This window comes from Mustela lutreola, chromosome 12, assembly GCF_030435805.1.
Source record: "Mustela lutreola isolate mMusLut2 chromosome 12, mMusLut2.pri, whole genome shotgun sequence".
In the NCBI taxonomy this organism is placed as follows: Eukaryota; Metazoa; Chordata; class Mammalia; order Carnivora; family Mustelidae; genus Mustela; species Mustela lutreola.
Window position 1 is genome coordinate 34,539,113 of NC_081301.1, and position 20,257 is coordinate 34,559,369.

General features: G+C 36.8%; 1 protein-coding gene across 5 annotated transcripts in view; it reads right to left on the reverse strand.

Moving 5' to 3' along the window:
- The window catches only part of ZCCHC7 (zinc finger CCHC-type containing 7), a 246,328-nt gene extending 226,293 nt beyond the window's left edge, over nucleotides 1-20,035 (reverse strand). Inside the window, exons 1-2 of one of the 5 annotated variants that reach the window (XM_059143189.1) lie at nucleotides 19,898-20,035; nucleotides 13,547-14,177 (exon numbers count right to left, since the gene is read on the reverse strand). In XM_059143189.1, coding sequence (XP_058999172.1) covers nucleotides 13,547-14,156 — 610 coding nt within the window. In that variant the 5' untranslated portion in view covers nucleotides 14,157-14,177; nucleotides 19,898-20,035. The other 4 variants (XM_059143192.1, XM_059143188.1, XM_059143191.1 and 1 more) reach the window with 4 other exon arrangements.
- Nucleotides 20,036-20,257: the final 222 nt, after the last annotated feature.

Consider the following 20,257-nt stretch of genomic DNA (forward strand, 5'->3'; position numbering starts at 1 on the left):
TAGTTGAACTATAACATTTTTATTCCAACAGTAGACTAAAATAGAAAATTTGGGGATTAATAATTTTCTATCAATTTCATGATTAAAGCTAACATATCTTTTGAGCTTCTCAACAGCTCAAAAATTAAATTGCTACTGTTGTTAAGAAAACAAAACCAAGAACAAAATTAGTTTTTCCCTGCTAGTCCCCATGGATCTAAGGCCACACAATCTGCAAAACAAAACAAAACAAAACACAAATAGATGGGCTAAGGAAGAAAGATCAAAACAAAGAAACAAGTTTAAAAAAAAAAACAAAAACAAAAAAAACTCTCTTTCCCTTTAGCAATCAACAAAATAACAAAAAAGAAAAAGTGGAAAAGTCACCCAGAATATATGACCATGTAAGCATGGGCACTCTTGCAGAAAACCAAGTCTGCAACCCAAAGCCATGGGAAATTTAAATTAGAGCAAAGGACCACAATAGGCAGAGAAATTTGTAGAGATAAAAAGGGACTGCTGAGGGTGCAGGTATACTACTAAAGATCTTTTGAGATTTTGAAACAAGCTTTATTTGTTTTACTAATTTTTTAAAAAATAAATAACAACTATATCCACATTATATCATTCTGCCGATTAACTCCCCCCCCCCACTTAAAACAAAACACATGTATGTGCTATATCTAAAGGAAGAGAAAGGATTCTCATTACTTAATACTGAGTATCAGCAAATCAAATTTGCTTCACAACTCTATCTCCTTCCATATTTAAATGTTAAAACTATATCAAAATTTAACAAAAGGAGGAAAAGTCAGAGATAAGACCCTTCTGATGGTAATCTAAGTGGTGGCAAAATCACACAGTTCAACACAACTCCCCTTTGCCCTGCAAAAAACTATATGTCAAAGTTAGTTTAACCAAAACAGTCTGAAAATTAGATTATCTATGTTACATACATCACGTTTCATCGGTTAAATCCAGAAGTAAAAAAATATTTCCCAAACTACAACATCTCAAACAGAAGAACTAAGGGACTTCTACAAAAACCAAGATAGTCATGGTATTAAGAACCAACACAAGTATTCCACAACTTAGGACCTGATAGATTTTAACCAGTAATTCACCTATCCAGAAATATTTAGATTGAATACTATGAACCTTTCCAGGGAAGTATTTCTTATACATAAAAGCCAATCAAACCAGCTTAAAATAACACATTTATGGCAATATTTAAGTCACATTTATTCTCCCACAAAACCTTTATATAATTTTTAAAGCAAACCAAAATTCCAGAGTAAACATAAGATATGGAATGAAGAGCAAAATAATGACCATATGGGAGTGAGGTAATTTTTCAAGTTCTTAATAGAACAATGAAATTTTTTGGCAATTAAAATCCTCCTTAAAAGTGGAAAGCAATTCTATTTCTAAATAAAACCAAAAATTCATTTTTGTTTAAATCAGACCCTTAACACTAATTAATGATTAATACATAAGGAGTAACATATGGAATCACTGTGGTTGCACATTTTTTTCTTTAAAACCTCCCTCATTCAGTTAAATTCATATGCCATTTTCCTCCATGTCCTGAATTCCTCTCACCTGACTTTTCTAAGCAAAATTTTTCAATTACTTTAAAAAACTTATTTATCAGTCATAACCAATCTATTTCCTACGCTTTAGAATTTCTCATTAACTACAAATGTAAAGAGTATTAAAAAGTTTTCTAGAAATTTAGGCTTTCTCTCCCTACAGTAGGTAATTCTGTTACAAACACTACTGAGTTACAAAGCAAAATCAAATGTGACCTATGTACTTAAAGGGAATTGCCAATAAAAACACTTACCCTCAATAAACAACTCTAAACAGCCATTCTTTCTTTTTGAGGTAATTACAAATTAACTCTATATTTAGGCAAAAGGTGGGGGGTACAAATTATTTTCTCACTATAGAATTATACTGTCTTCCTTAAAATTATACTGTCTTCCTTCCTATTTGTAAAAGATGAGGATAACAGAAGATGCTCTCAAGTACATGGTTAACTAATTTTCAAAACTACGTCAAAGCTGAAATTCTAAGGTAAAAATGTCACAAAAATAAAAATTATGTATTTAGCAGGCAAGATTCACTTTTAAATAATCTATTATTACACTGCATTTATATCTGGATCCAAATCTATATTACAAAAATAATTTTTATCCCCAGAACTGCGTCTCTATCCAGAGCTAATGCTATCAGATCAAGATTCAAACACTCAAAAAACAAGTAAAATCTATTCTTTTACATATTCTTAAGTATATTTGTATAATTTTTTTAAAAATGTGTCCTTACACATGGTGTATGCTCAATTAAAGTATTTCTTTATTATCAGAAGAATCAACAACAATTTGGCAAGTAACTTAAAATGCCAAAAACTTGACCATGACAATAATGTGTAACAAAACAAAGATAAACAATGACTGAGAATGTAAAAACTTCTGGCTGAAAAACTTCCATTAACTCAACACTTTTATTTCATTAAGTGTTAACAACCAATAGAGTGTTAGCAATAGATTAGTAAATTACTTTGAAATTAAATATAAATTTAGCAGAGTCTTAAAAACAGGATCTCCTACTTAGGGACATGAATGGTCTTCATTTTTACAAGGGAAAAAAGAGTACATGCTCTCCATTCTATACTTCTGAAAAATGTTTTACAGTCTAATCATATGCAGTTAACATCAAATTTACTTTCTGACCATCAAAATAAACTATATAAATTATACTCATTTCTTACACAAGTGATCACTATGTGCAATAGATTATTTTAAAGCAAACAGCTATATGAAAATTACATTTCTACCCAGACATCAAGATTCAAGTTCCTATGACTTGTAGATAAAAAATGAAAATGTTGCCTGTCCATCTAATTTTATGCTACTCCAATCCCCCCCAAAATATAAAACTGTAGCTGGTAAATATTTGAATGGCAACTAAACTAGGTTGTTCATTCAATAATACATGTTATTTTCATATTAAGCAGTTTCTAATAAATTTAATATATCTTATATGAAAATCAAATCGGTTTCTAAAAGAAATATCAAAAAAAAAGTAAAATTTAATTCTCTTCCTAAGTATTTATCACTGTTGAAAAGAAAAGCTACTGTAAATGAATTTAGACTAAAAGTCATAAACTGACTTTGGAAGAATGCATACCTAAATTGCTGATCAAAAGCGAAATCACAGAAATTAGCAAGCAACATACAATATCAACATTCCAAAATGTTATTAAAATCCAACCCAAAACTGCCTTAGCATTTCTGGAATTTCTAATGAGATTTTCAGTCTGCTGAACAATGGCCATAAAAGGCTTTCAAACTTCACTCCATTCACAAGTAAAGTTGAAATTGAACATTTTTATTTCTTCTCTCCCTATGACAACTTCACCACGGAACAGTGAATAACACAGCTCAAGTCATTATGCTAATTAGAAATTAAATAAAAAGATGCCCTTACAATGGTTAAGTGTAAGGTGACATGGTACAACCAGAGACACAGTTCAAAAGCAGCTTTACGAATTGTGTAGTACAGGCTTACAAAAGCTGAAAACATCAGGGAGGGAGCTCCTTGATGCTCTCGGTCACTGGAACTCTAGCATGTGGCCATTTTTCAATTATAAGGCAGAAATTCAACTATACATCAATAAGAAATATGTAAAATGGCAACCCACCCTTATGACCTAAAAGGCAAAGAAACTGTATTTATTGAAATTAAGCTGACTTGTTAACTGATGAATGCAGAAAGCGGCGCAGGGTAGGGGGGCAACGACACGAGGACACCACCTTAAAGATTTGAAGATTATTGAAAGCAAAATCTAATTTATTAATGTTCCCAAACTAAGAGAAGGAACAGAATGTGTTCCTTCCCTATGTTAAAAGATGGTAAAGAACACAAGTTATGAGGAGCCAAAGTTTTATTTTAAGGCATGTTCTACTTTGAACAGTCCTGCATAAAATATACAGGGCTACTCTTGTCTGCTGACTAACCTTATAACACCTGGCCCATTTGAGAGAATTTTTCTACCTGCCATAAAATTATCTAAAATATCCAATTTTCTTTAAAGGAAAGGGAGATATACAAACAAGAAACAGGTGGAAAACACTGGAACAAAATAATGACCAAAAAATCCTCCAACAGCACTCTGAACACATACAAAAAATGTATACGAAACATAAATACCCTCTCTCATTTAGGCTAAGGAGGTTTCTAAAAAGACATGTTATTAAATACTTAATCATACCCAGACACATACTAAACTATTAATTTAGCATTAATGGTACCATACAGTCTTAAGTTTCTACAAGGGTTTTCAGCTTCTATTCTTCCTCCCTGCACTTACCCTGAACTGAAAATTCTATGCATTTTTCAAGACACAACTCAAAGGGCTACCTTCCAATTCGGTCTTGTACTTTGCCTATCCATGTAATGATTTTTTTTAAGTCTATTACATTCATCTGGAGATGATTTTGAAATGTGCTAGAGCATCTCTTAAATTTGTAGAAATGTATTTAACTCTGGTTTACAGTGTAACTTCCATATTGTCAGGCATTTTATGGCTTCTAAAGGCAGGGACTACATAGCAATTCTCAAGTCCCAATACCTAAATGGTATATTAACTTGTACACTGCATGTATCCAGTAAGGAACTATTGGACAGATTTTAAGATTTTAGATTTAGTCTAACTAAAATGTCACCGAATCAAATAAAATTTATTTAAGTAAAGTGCCATACTAGACACGTTCAAAAGCACTTGGGTTCACAAAAAAAGCTGAGAACTTTCCATTCAAACTACCAAGTGGAAACTATATGCCCATACTTGCCAAAATCATCCTGTAGTTGGAAGAGTTTAGCCATTTTTCTATACATTAATTTAGTCTATCCATTGTCTCATTTTATCTTTACAACTTTAATAAAATTATTTCTTTACCAATAATGTGATTAAGTTACCCAAAATCACAGCTAGTCAATTGAGGAACTACAACAAACATAATAACTACAACTGATTAAGAGCCTGTAGGTAACCTCATTCAGAATCAAACTTGAAACTGAGACCAAAGGGATGAGTAGGTATCAAGCAAGGTAGAAAGTGATCCAGGCAGAAAAAAGCAGCATTTGTAAAAGATCCAGATCAAATAAAGCATGACCAATTTGAAAAACTGAAATTCAAACAGGTAACCCACTCTACTCAAATTTTAATTAGTTATCAAGTCTTGGTTGAGTGCCCAATAAATGCCAAGGATCCTGCAATTACCTCTAGATGAGTTCTTTATCCTCTGAAATTGTACCCAAAACTTTTATATGCATATTTTGGGGGAGTAAAGGGACTTGACACAAAGACAACTATAACACTGGGCGCCGGGCTGGCTCAGTCGGTAGAGCATGCAACTCTTGATCTCGGGGTCATGAATTCGAACCCTACATTGGGGGAAGAGCTGACTTAAAATATATATATGTATAAAAGACTTACTGCACTAAGTCACTGAAAGCCATTATTTTACTTCAATTTCAAAACCTGTGGTTTCACTTCAATCAAGCCGTAATTTCACTTCAACTTCATGTTGTAGTATGATGTAAAGAGCACTACTCTATATGCAAAGGTAGGACTTCAATTAAATTCACCTAAGATTTACTTGATTATCCGCTATGTGCCAAATGTTGATGAACTAAAGAAGCAATATGTCAAACTGTAATACTGAATGAGCTCTACGTTAATGTAAAATTCTATAACGTAACAGTTACGTACTAGGAATTAATACAGCTTCTTCAACATGCTATATTCTTCATTCTTCAAAAGTTACTGCTTTTTAAAATCTGAGTCTAATTTTTCGCTAAATCTGAATCTTCCAAAATTACTAAATGAGAAACAAACATTAAGACCAGGAATAAGTATAAAAGCATGTTTGTGAAAGTGCAATTAGACTATTCCACATGTGTTTGAAAGACTGTAAAAGTATTTTATTCATAAAATATTTTAAATTACTATTCATTCACCTCTAAAATGTGTTTGTTACATACCTAATGTATCTAGCTCAGAGTAGTGCAGACAACCCCAAAATAGTCCACAGCCCTAAGAATATCTTTACATACGCTATGGACTGATCTCCAGGCTACACTGTTACAGAGAGAAAAAAAAAAAAGGGGAGAGCAAAATGTGGTTAATATACCACTGTTTAAGGAAGGGGAGAAAGAATACAAAGATATATACATATTTGCTTTTTTTTTTTTTTTTTAGTATAGGAACAAACCATCAATTTTCTCTGAACAGTTATCCATAAGGGGAAGAGCAAAAATGGGGTGAAGACTGGAGAGAAGACAGACTTTTCTGAATATATTATACCTTGTCTTGTTGACTTAAATGTGGAATCTTATAGACATTTTACTAATTATAAAACAAATTAAATTTGTAAAAGGCAATACTGAAAAATAAACATATAAAAGCAAAATGAAACAAATGAACTATCCATGTTTTAGTTTATAGCATAATCACAGGGAAAGAAACCTGAATTTAATCAAGCTTCCAGATCTAACTACCAGGTCATATAAAACACAGAGGGCACGGAATTATATGTTAAACATTACCACAAAATTCAGACTACAGAAAATTCTAGAGGACAACCAATCCAGTTAATACAACAAATAAATTACAAGGAAGAAGAAAAAGAGAATAAAAAAATAAAGATGGAACCTATAAAAGATACTTAAGTTATCAATCAATTACAATAAATGGATCTGATTCAAATAAACTATAAGAAAAAAAAATTGAGAGCCAGGATGGGAAATCTGAATGCTGACTGGGTTTTTGTTTTTTCTTCTTGGGTTTTTTTTTCTTTTTTTTTTTTTAATATAGGCTCCACACCCAGCCTGAAGCACAATGCGGGCCCTGAACTCATAACCCTGAGCTCAGATCAAGAGTCAGACACTTAAATGACTGGTCAACCAGGTGCCCCCAGCTGGGTATTTAATAATAAAAGAAACATTGGTAATTTGTTTAGATATGATCAGGAAGTGATTATGTTTCTTAAGAACTTACCTTGCAGAAGTACACACTGAAATATACATACACACACACATACACATATATATGTATGAATGAATGAAATGATGGGTGTGATGTGCTTCAAAATAATACAGGGACAGGCAGTTATAATTGAGAAAAGACTAGTTATAGGTTGGTTTATGGGACACTGAGTCTGATATAACATTCTATTTTTATATACTTTAAAATCTCCATAATAAAAAAACTAACAAAAAGTTAATAATTACTCCTAGAGCTATTAATATCCCTTCCTTATGCAGGAAAATAAGTGGCTTGTTTTTAATTCCTAAAGCACTTATTGTCTCTCCCCATTACTTGGCAATCTTATGTAATAATCCTCCCCAAACTTGAGATCCTTCTCACAAATTAAGAAACACGCTGATTTCCTTTGGTGCATCTCTTTCTTCAACCAGGAGATCTACCTTTCCAATATATGAGAATTTTAAATCACTTGTACTAGAAATAATAAAAGAAATTAAAGGGTGAGAATTTCAAAAAGGAAAACAAATGCAGTGCAGGCATTGCTATATAAAGAAGCCTTAGGAAAGAGTAAAGAAAGTTAAGGAAATGAAGTCTAGAACTTAGAAATAAATTCCTACATCCCTCAGTAGAGAAAGCTGAGAGCCAGATAAAATTGGGACTAAGGGCCAATGTTTGGGCATGAATTTATTATAAGCAAAGTCCTCATCATTAGTTGAGGAAGGGCAGGCTGAACAAGTTATGTGTTACATCCACAAGTCCTCAACGGAACCTCAGGAAGCTAATCAAGAACTTCAAATCAGGAGTGGCTAGGTAGCTCCGAGAGTTAAGTGTCTTCCTTCCGTTCAGGTCGGAAGGCCCACGTCAGGCTCCTTGCTCAGTGGGGAGCCTGTTTCTCCCTCTCCCTCTGCCTACCACCCCCCACTTGTGTTCTCTTTCTCGCTCGCTCTCTTTCTGTTAGATAAATTAAAATCTTTAAAAGAAACTTCAATCAGGGGCACTTGGCCGGCTCAGTCAATAAAGAATGTGACTCTTGGTCTTGGCATTGTGAGTTCAAGCCCCACACTGGGTGTATAAATAACGTAAAAAACAAAATCTTTAAAAAGTAATAAAAAGAACATCAAATCATATAATCAGAAAAGTATCAAACATTCAGAGGAAGGAAACTATGTCTCCAAGTAATGTACTACCTGCCTGACTGTGTATTAAGAGAAAGTACAATGTGTATGCCTCTCACTTGAAACTTAAGTAATGGGGAATGGCCTGAAGTTTCCACAGAACAAGAATGGTTCTGCACTTGGGGTGCCTGGGTGGCTCAGTGGGTTGAGCCTCTGCCTTCGCTCAGGTCATGATCCCGGGGTCATGGGATGGAGCCCCGCATTGGGCTCTCTGCTCAGCGGGGAGCCTGTTTCCTCCTCTCTCTCTCTCTGTCTGCCTCTGCCTACTTGGGATCTATGTCTGTCAAATAAATAAATAAAATCTTAAAAAAAAAAAAAAAAAAAGAATGGTTCTGCACTCATTACTACAAATTTAACAATAGTAAATGGGAAATTTGTATGTACTTACATAGTCCTTCATTCATTCATTACTACCTCAAATTCACTAATCCTATTTTTTATAAAGTGTTAAGTTTTCAATTACATCTATCATCAGGACTTTAAGACACTTATCTCCCAAGGTTAAGAAGAGACTTCCATAAATTACTTCGCTTCTTCTTAGTATTAGCTTATTTTTAGTATATACATGTGTGTGTGTATACACATACATATTACAGGAGCACCTGGGGCTCAGTCAGTTAAGCATCAGACTCTTGGTTTCTGCTCAGATCGTGATCTCTTTGGTCTTGGGAATCAAGCCCTGCATAGTAGTAGGATGCCTGATCAGTGGCGAGCCTGCTTGATTCTCTCCCTCTGTCCCATCCCCCGCACACATTCAAGTGTTCTCTCTAAAATATTTAAATAATAATTCTATAAATATTATATAAATTCTGTCTCTTCAATGAAACACAATGCCATTTAAGGCTAAAACTATGTCTTTTATCATTTTAAATCCCCTCTGTGTATACTACAGAGTAGATGCCCAATATTTTGATCATTCAGCAATTAATACAGAACGAACACATGTCAAAGAATTACTCTAAATATCATAGGGTAACTTGTGAGTATGGAAAAGACCTGCCTTCAAGGAGTCTTTAATCTCTCCTATCAGACTGATACTTTAAATATGCCATAGTTCAAGGGTTTGGGGAGGAGGAGAAGCAGTATACCAAATAGCTACTGCTACGGTTAAACATCATCATTTCAAAAGTATGTCAGAATTTCTACAAATTTCCATCAACATGAAGAAATCTCTCTAAAGACTACTATATAAACTGAACTCAGATCTATTTACAAACAGGATAATAATGGTGAGAGAGTAAAACCACACTCAGATAAACATCAGTACAGAATATATTGCTTATTAACTAAAGAGAAATAGGATTATGGCATTAGCAGACCAAGGATATAAAACAGGAGATATATATTTGAATATCTGTCAGAGTTTTAAGAGTCAGGTAAGTTAATTGGCAAAATTGCACAATTTGTTTAGATTTGGCTGGAACAAAGAAACAAATCCTAGAAGCAAAGGGATAAATTTCAATATGTGTAAGAGGAATATACACTGAATGCACGGAATCAAAAATTACTCAGAATTACTTAGGTCTTGCATCTAATTGCTAATGTTACTTATTAGTAATGTTACTAATGTTGCAGAAAAGGTGTTACAAATTTATACACATACACACACTAAACTTTAACAGAACAGCTGTAAGAATCAGTTTCTTTACAAACTCTTAAGTGGATGAAAAGATAAAGGAAAATTTGATGCAAAAAAAAGCCATACTAGAGGGGCACCTAGGTGGCACAGTCAGTTGAGCATCCGACTCTTGATTTCAGCTCTGGTCGTGATCTCAGGGTCATGGGGTCAAGTCCCGCATCCAGCTCCACACTGGGCAATGGAGCCTGCTTAGGATTCTCTCTCTCCTTCTCCCTCTGCCCCTCCCTACCTGCTCTCTCTCTAAAAAGAAATAAAAGCCATACTAGAAAAACATAAGCCAACATAAACGACAAGTATAAAAACCAAAATACTAAGAGAAAAAACTGTAAGAAATAACAAAGAGCATACCACCAAATCAAAATAGAATATGCAACATCACAAGTCATTGCTAAAAACAATGCAGTTAAGTGGAACCCTCATAAATTACTTTGAGAATGTATAATGGTGCAGCCACTGTGGAAAAGTCTGGTGGTTCCTCAGAAAGCGAAACATGAAAATCCCAGCTATACTAGGGGTACCTGGGTGACTTGGTCAGTTGAGCAACCGATTCTTGGCTTAAACCCAGGTCATAATCTCAGGATTGTGGAATTGAGCCTTAGGTCAGGCTCCAAGCTCAGGGGGAGTCTGCCTATCTCTGTCCCCTATCCTCCCTCCCCCTACTCACAGTCTCTCTAAAATAAATAAATAAATCTTCAAAAAAAAAAGGAAAGAAAGAAAGAAAAAGAAAACTCAGCTATGCTAGTCTTAGGTATATACCAAAAATAGGTATTCAAATAATACCTATACATGAATGTTCAGAGTAGCACCATCCATAATACCCAAAAGGTGGAAATAACCCAAATGTCCATCTACAGATGAACAGATAAACAAAATGTGGTATAACAATGCAATTGAATATTATTCAGCCTTGAAAAGGAATGAAGTACTGATACATGCTACAATATGGACAAACCCTCCAAACATTATCCTAAGCGAAAGAAGTCAGACACAAAGGTCACATATTATATGATTCTATTTTCATGTAATATCCAGAATAGGTAAATCCACAGAGACAGAAAGATTAGTGGTTGCCAGGGTCTGGGAGAAGAAGGAATAAAGAGCTCCATGAGAGCAGGGTTTCCTTTGGTCTGCTTCCATAATACTGTAAACTGAACACTTTAAAAAGATTAATTTTGTGTTATGCTAATTTCACCTCAATAAAAATAAACACAAATAACCCCTCCTCCAAAAATGCAGTTCAAGAACAAACATGCTTCTTACTCTCTACTTATAACATCAAACACTAGAACTGTTTGCCAGAGATCTCTTTATATACCTAATTACCAACCTTCTTTTCCTCACTCCTATAACACATACTTGACTAAATCTACCATTCCCTTTCTTCTAGAATCCTCATTTCCATATGGTTCAGCCACCCTCTACCCCATTCTCACTACTCCTCACCAATCTCTTTCATTTTGCCCTGAGAAACCCTAGTTCTACTGTTACTTCTCAGTTAACCTGGTCCTCTTTCTATGGAAAAATAACCTTTCAATTCAATTTCTCAAACCTTTCAGTATATTAAATCTGAAATGACAATAAGATAACCAAATGGAAAAATCAGTACGGTAGATACGGAAAACTTGAGTTCAAGAAAAATGGCTCATCATCATGAACACGTTAATGTTTGATGAACCTAGATGTGATGTCAGGAGAAGGCAATTTAAAGAAAGACTGGGCTAAATGCTTTCGACCTTCTGGAACTTCTGTGATGGTATGCCTAGCCCTGGATCATTTGGTTTCCATAATCTTGCTTCAGATTGCCAAATATTATTGGAAAAAGTAATGAAATCCTTCAAAGTGAGTTCATTACAAGCTCATATTGTTGCAATTTGGACTGAATACCACTTCTAAGTAAACCTATTATTGATTTGTTGGCACAATGATTTCCCAACCATGAGCTTCAGACTCCTGGAGACCTGCAAGATTGGTGACCACAGTCGGTGCCCAGAGGCATGCATTATATAAAGACATATACATATACATATATATGTACTACTATTTTTCAAATGTACAGACATTGTGGTTAATAAAACCCCATCATGTAAAAGAATACTAAAATAGTAGCTAATATGCATTTTCTCAATTAATAAATACTAGAACTATAACTACAATCATGTGGGAGCCCAAAAATTGCTGTGAAGTTTAAAAGGTTACCATCTTCAAAACACTGGGAATCACAGTCTAAAAGTATTCCCCAAAGGACTCAAGCTTTCCACACTCTAGGCTTCTAAGTACCCTCTGCCCACCTCACTTCCAATTCTGTTTTCATTTTCCTAAGAAAATCAAACACATCCTCACATATTCCCTCATCTGCAATCCATCTGAATTTATTTTCTTTTCTACCTCTAGAAACATCTGATGATTGAGAGGTTAATGGTGTCTTTTCCCTTTTAAGACTAATTCAGACATACACACCTGATCCCATCTCTTAATTGGCCCCCACTATCCCAATCCAACAAACAGGTTTAATCTACCCTCAAAAGGGCCGCCCTCCTTGCCCCCCGTCTATCTAAAAACATTATCAGATCTACCTTACTCTGATAAAACTTCCCTTAATTCCACTCTGTGTTCTACCACTCTCTTTCTTTTCTTCCTTTTGCTGTCAACTTCTCAGGGTTGGCCTTTGATACACTGAGCCAGCCATCTGTTTTTGTAAATAAGATTTTGCTGGAATACCTAATCCATTTCTTTAGGTATTGTGGCTGCGTTCCCACAAGGGTAAAGTTAAGTAGTTAGGAAACCCTATCGCCTGGAAACCTAAAGTTTGTATCCTTAAAAAAAGGTTTGTCAGTCACTGGGGCTCCAAAGCATAACCTACATTCAATATCATCATTTCCTCTGAGAACAAGTAGGTACTATTAAAGGTTTGGGGCACAGCAAAGTACTATGAGTAAAAGGGCATTTCAAGACTACTAGTTTAACAATATTGTGCAGGGAATATGTAAAAGATCATTTAGGAAACTACTGCAAGAGACAAGGCATTAGGCATACAGGAAGAAAAACTAAAGGGAGTTCTTAAAGGAATTATGCATCAAGACTATGAGAGAGAGAATACAAAGTCCACATCAAAATTTCAATCCTTGAATGATGTGGTTCTAAGAATTTGCATTACCTCCTACAGTTTACTGTAGACTTACAGCTCTTCGGAGCCTCCTATCTTAACCACAGAATTCCTAAAATCTCAATACTAATTTCATATTCTCAGTATATCAAGCATTTCCCATGCTGGCTGCCTGGCTAACTCCTGGCCAGGCAAATCACTTAGGAAGAGGCAGTCCCAACAGAGTTGGCCAAATGACAGCACAGGACCAACGTCTGAGATGAATGCAGTACTCACCTGTGATACCAGGCAGAAAGAGAGGGGACTAAGATTTCAGGTCCAGAACCGGCTCTAGCCAAACAGGAAGAAGCAGCTATGAATTTGCTTATAGTAGAAGCAGAGCGTCTTTGATATTCTGACATACTCTTTCTGATGTTCAGACAGACCACCATCAGAGTAGCCACTGGTAAGAGTCTCATGAGAAACAAGCCAAAAAACAAGACCAAAAGATGAGGAATTAAATGGAGCAAACCCTATTGGTCTTTTGTCTAGGAAAAGCAGTCTTCCTTATTAAATATGGTATTATTTTTCAAAATGGCCAATATGATACTAACCTTCATTTACAGAGTTTTCACATCCAACAAGATTGAGAAGGATATCATCATCTTTATCATCAACTTCACATCCCAGCAGCATCCAGTTTTCCACGTTATCACTTTCTGAAATGGTGCTCTCTTCCTCTTCACTTGAACTGACCTCTATAATCATAACCTCTCGGATTGTACCTGGTATCTCTTCAGATTTAGGCTTCTCAATACTCCTCTTGCATTTCTTATCAGTCAACTTATTAGAATGAAGAGAGGCAGGAGGACCTCCGGTCTTTTCTTTTGCTTGGACTCTAAAATTCTTTCTTTTGCATCTGTAAATACTATCTTCATCAGACAAAGTGATGACCTCTGACCCATCTGAGAGCTGGATGACCTCACTATCTGAAAGGATAATTAAGTTCTTCTGATTTGTTTTACTACTGGATGATTCAGAATTCCCAGAGTTCCTCTCTTCATGTTCTTCCTCTCTAATGATATTATCAAGATCTTGGGCATAATGAACTTGGCTGTAGAGCTGAAATTCCACCTCACTATCAACACTCAGTTCACTAGATGACTCTTCACGATAAAGGTCATCTTCATAGGCTTCTATGGTCTCATAACCACCAAACATCATGGGAAGTCAGAAACCTTGATGCTGTAAAAGAGAAAATCATACAAAGAAAATATTTTAAAAGCTCAGATCATGCCTGTTTAATGCATAATGATATCACCTTAGAGCTAACTTCTGTGAAGGCCATCATTGTTCTCAATAACATATTAAAATACCTTTTTCTCTTAAGAGTACTCTTTTTTTGAGGATTTCTAAATCCTGCTATGACCTGCTCTGATAATACCCACCCCTCTCAAATGAAAATTACTCCAACAAATTGAGTGGTAGTTATTAATGGAAATACCATATTTTGCATGTATGCTAGAAAGGAAAGACAGGTTGATCTACTGCTTCAGACACCATTTTTTTCTCTAAAATGTGAAAAATCACCAGAATAGTTTAAGTCATTCTCACTATTCCATCCATTCTTCATCTCTTCCCTGGTTCTGGTTCTACATCTCATCTTTTCAGGTATGCATTGTCACATGCGAATATAACTTCAACTTTGATTAAAACCCACTCCAAAACAATCATATTTACTGTTTTAGTGCAGATTTCTATTCTCAATTAAAAAATTAATCTCATGGCCTTTTTTTTTAAAAGATTTTATTTATTTATTTGACAGAGAGAAATCACAAGTAGATGGAGAGGCAGGCAGAGAGAGAGAGAGAGGGAAGCAGGCTCCCTGCCGAGCAGAGAGCCCGATGTGGGACTCCATCCCAGGACCCTGAGACCATGACCTGAGCCGAAGGCAGCGGCTCAACCCACTGTGCCACCCAGGCGCCCTCTCATGGCCTTTTTATCCTTGACTAAAATAATACATAAAAATATCTGATAAACCTTGGTTTACTTTTGTACTAGCAATAAAGATGTGTATGAAAAACATACTAAGGACGTAAAACTGAGGCAAAACTTCTAGCTATAGGAGCACTTTACCTCCCTACTGTGGGCATATTAAATCTTGCTCATCCTTCTACTCAGCTTAAACATCCCTTTTTCATTTTTTAAGATTTTATTTATTTATTTGACACAGAGAGAGATCACAAGTAAGCAGAGAGGCAGGCGGGGGAGGGGGGGCGGGGAGGAAGCAGGCTCCCCGCTGAGCAGAGAGCCCAACGAGGGGCTCAATCCCAGGACCCTGAGACCATGACCTGAGGCAAAGGCAGAGGCTCAACCCACTGAGCCACCCAGGCACCCCGTCTTTTTTTTTTTTTTTACATATATGTATTTTATTTATTTACATGAGAGAGACAGAGATAGTGAAAGAGAGCATGAGCAGGAAGGAGGGGGAAGTGTGGGGAGAAGCAGACTCCCTGCTGAGCAGGGAGCCTGATGCAGGGTTCAATCCCAGGATGCTGGGATCATGACCTGAGCCATCCAGGCGCCCCAACATCCCTTTTACTGAGAAAGCTTCCCTTGACCCACCAGACTAAATTGTGTCCCTTTTATAGGCTTTTCAAAACACTACAGATCTAATTACTAATCAATGTAAATGTCTCACAAAAACCGATCACAAACCCCAGGAGAGCAGAAACTGTATGCACTTTGTTAAACAACAGATTCCCAAAGCCAAGCAGAGTAACTGGTATTTAGCAGGACCTCCATAAATGTCTGATGAATTAATGAATAAATAAATAAATGAATATCATTTAGCATTTGCTCTTCAGCCCTAATAAATCTGTCTAAAATATGGTGGGATGAATTTCACAGTTGTCTCCAACTATTCCACTATTCTCTATCTACACAGAAGATGTTTCAATTAGGTACTGATATAATATTGATCAAAATGAGAGCTCTGGAAAAATAACTCATGTTTGTTCAAAAATCAGGGACAGCCTAAAAAACAATTAACAATGACAATTTACTCTTTCCACTTCCTTTTTAGCTATACAAATTTAGAAAGACTAGCTGTTCTTGGTTTACTAGTTCTTTGCCCAAAATGTCAGGGTGTTCTGATGGTAGTTTTAGTAATACAACCAGCTGACTCCAAGAACCAAATTAACAAGAGCCAAAAATGCACTACCATCATGCTGGAGTTTTTTGTTGTTGTTTAGAAAAATAAATAAACCAACTTTTATCATACACGTTAAACTTACACAGTGTTCTATGTCAATTATACCTCAATAAAGCTGGGAGTAAAAATGATAATTACGCTCTGAGTTAATGACACTGTATTGTATACTTGAAATCTGCCAAGAGAGTAGGTCTTTTTTTTTTTTTTTAAAGATTTTATTTATTTACTTGAGAGAGAGACAGTGAGAGAGAGCATGAACGAGGAGAAGGTCAGAGAGAGAAGCAGACTCACCATGGAGCTGGGAGCCCAATGCGAGACTCAATCCCGGGACTCCAGGATCATGACCTGAGCCGAAGGCAGTCGTCCAACCAACTGAGCCACCCAGGCGTCCCAAGAGAGTAGGTCTTAATGTTCTCACTCGGGTGCCTGGGTGGCTCAGTGGGTTAAGCCTCTGCCTTCGGTTCAGGTCATGATCTCCAGTCCTAGGATGGAGCCCCACATCAGGCTCTCCACTCATCGGGGAGCCTGCTATCCCTCTCTCTCTGCCTGGCTCTTTGCTTGCTTGTGATCCGTCTGTCAAGTAAATAAATAAAATCTTTTTTTTTTAATTAAAAAAAATAAATAAAATGTTCTCACTGAGGGGAAAAAAAGGAAGAAGAGGAAGAAAATATGTGAGGTGATGGCTGTGTTAAATAATCTTAATGCGGTAGTCATTTTATGTATCAAATCATGATGTACACCTTAAACTCACACAACGGTATTTGTCAATTATATCCCAATAAAGGTAGGGAGGAAAGAAACCAACTGTTAATGCCCTTTTCTTCTAAAAGCCTCAATGTACCTGTTCCATTCTTGCACTGTCCTTAGGTTGCTATGCTGCTGTTGTCACACAACTTAAATGTGGCTGTCTGAATAATAATGCTCATAGCATTTATCAGTTTATATTGAAATGTTAGCCTCAGAGAAATTCAAATAAAAGATGAATTCTTTCCTTTTTATTTAATCGGTAAATTAATTCTAAAATAAGTCAAAGGAATTATACTTCCTTCAAAATCCTCACTGGATCCATACTGATAAAACATAAATAACATAATTCCAGTGCAGCCCAGAAAAAATTAAAAGAGCTAAATTACAGAGTTACAAATTTGTACTACTCTTGGAGCCATCCCAAAGGAAAGGGATTAAGAAAAGAGCCATGGGCACACCTGTGAATGTATGCCAAAAATAAACTACAGAAATATAATAAAAACTGACTTCCTTGGGTCTAGGGGTTTATCTCTTTCCTTGAAATGTAGAAAAATGAATTTAACAATTTAGCCCCTATGGCCTTTAAGAGGATTTTGTACTTTCTGTACTTGAAAATTGTGCTCAGCATAACTTGTTCTTTTTATGTAGCTTATGCTTGCCAGGGTTGTTTGCCTGGAGCTATTTTGGTTTATGTTTATGTTACTACTTTAATTACATTCAAATGCATTTAATTTAAATGTGTACTCGCAGGACAAATAAGAAATAAATATATATGTCTTGAACCAAAAAACTTTCTCAGTTTTTTAACCATTACATACAATTCTCAAGCATACTTAACTGGTTAACATGAGGTCCTTATGAGAGCCACAAAATTTTAAGTTTCAAAGAGACCTTTCTGATTATCTCATACTATCTCCTCAATTTTCACATAAGGAAATTAAGATCCAAAGAGATAAGGAAGGCTATTTAAGGTTATGCAGCTGATTAACATAGGTAGGAGAGATTCACATTCCCCTGGCTCTCAGCCAAGTGTTCAGTAAGACTTTTTCATTGAATTTTCCAAAATACTTTCAAATAAACATTAAAAAAAATAACACCTTCCTTCAAAGTTACATCTTTGTTGACCTTAAACATCTAAATTTACCTTAAAAATATCCATTTCACTTTCCAGGAGAGTGTAAAAACTATGAAAGAGGCATTTTAATTGAAAGGAACAGTATACATCTGAATTTGTCAGTTTCCTATCCAAGAACCTTGCAAGTTGATACTCAGAGTATACCAATCCCAGGACCAAAAATGGTAGTTCCCATGTAAGAACCTACAACACCAGCTTGAGAATGAAATTTATTTAGATTAAAGTGGCTTAACAAATATAAAACATCTATAGAGAATAACTGCAAAGGCTTTCACCATTCAAAAGTGGGTGTGGTTTTTTTTTCCATTCACTAAAAATTTTTAAACTACACAACTTAAGGCTTATTTAAGCTTTCAGATTTCACTACACTATTTTTAAAGCCAATACCTCTGCTCTAACAGTATATCAATTGGTCATTCTGAGCCTTTTGCTCTTATTTCCCTTCAAAGAACTTCTGGCCTAAATGCTTCTTCTTGATGACATAGGTATAAGTTTAAATCAAATTTACAGCTTGATTTTAAGTCCAATGCTCAAAGGAAACTGATTAATAGACAGCTGATTTTCAACTTAAAATTTCTGACATACTCTTAGTGAGCTATCCTGACAGTGACAGATTGGGAACACTACTGAGTTTAGTATTAAAATTTCTGTCCACTCTTCAAATATGATTTTCACTTTGAAGCAAATCTGACTGTGGAGGGAACCAAATGTGCAAAACAAAGCTCATCCAAAAAAAAAAAAAAGGAAGACAGAATACAAGATATTGGTGGGAGAGTATTATGCTAAATTTATTCAAACAAGTCCAGCTGTTTGTAAACAATCTTTTTATGATAACAAATCCGATCTCTAAACACTTCCCTCACCTTTCTCAGTCCCTTCTTGACTATACAGCACCTTAGCCTTGTGGCTATTTTATAATCTTGACTTCCCCTCTTCCTCAGTTCATTCCCAACCCTCAGATTCTGGGAAACAGCAATACCGTCTCCAAAGCCTAATGCTGTCTGAAATATACACAGCCCACTTCAAAGTCTTTGATGTTGACAGCCAAGTATTCAAAACACAAAGTCAAGAGCTTTGGAAGGGGCCTGAGAGAGTCACTAAATTGCACGCTCTCCTAGAGAAACGGGCTCTGAAAAGCCTGTTTATCCACTAAGCGTAAAGATCTCCTGTGATCTGAAATAGAAATAAATTCAGCCTAAACAAGAGATTCCTAGAGTCACCAACGAGTCAGAAGTGGAGCCGCGACGAGAGCCGAGGCCTGCTGATTTCCCAGTTTTCCCACAGCATCTGCAGCTCTTAAAGTTAGAAGTTAACTGCGGGGTCACAGAATGTGCGGGATAAAGCAAATATTAGTTAACACATTCCAAATCTCCCTGTTTTACATGGGGAAAGGGGCACAATTCCCTAAATTTTTCTGGTCCCACAGCTGTAGCTTCTGCTTCTGACAGCAGAGGCTGGAGTTGGGACTGTTCGGTCCTCAAAGGCCGGGCTCCCTCCGGACGGCAGGACCTACGCGTGTAATGGACTGACCGGCTTCCCCCCAAAAAACAGGGGAATTGGGGGAGGGGAGAAGGAGTAACAGGCTGAAACGCCACCCCCACCGAGGCCATCGGCGCCCAGAGCTTTTTGAATCACGACCTCGCCCTTGGCCGGGTAGAGAGAAGCGAACATCCCAGCCGGTCAGCCGAGCCGCGTGAGGCAGACCACCACCGAGGGGCCACGAGCTGCACCCTGCCCTGAGCGGGGCCAAGATGAAGGACACGGAGGCCGGCGAGGGTACACGCGCTAGTTCCACAGCCCAGCGGGAGAGACGGAGGGCAGGCGAGGGTCCCCCGGCCGCGGATGGCTGGGGGTCCGTCACACACATACTCACTGCCGCGGCTGCGACCAGGAAGCACCAACCAGGAACCAAAACGCGTAGAGGGACGGGGAGGGGCGAGGACAAATGAGGTAAGGAAACAGCGTCCGCGCGGACCCGGGAGGAGGGAAGGCACTTCCGGGGAAAACACAGCTCCCGGGAGTCATCTTCCGTCCCCGCCCACCCTACGGGCCCTCTGTGCGCGTGCGTAATAACTGTTAACCCTTTTTCTTCCCCGCCCCCGACAATCTTTTGGTTTGCCTTCTGTGCTTTGCCCCTTCCCCTTCGTGGCTTCTTTCAAAGATACCTGGGCTGCATCTGTAATGGGTAACACTTTGTTTGAACGATTTGCACGCAGGAGATGCTTCTCA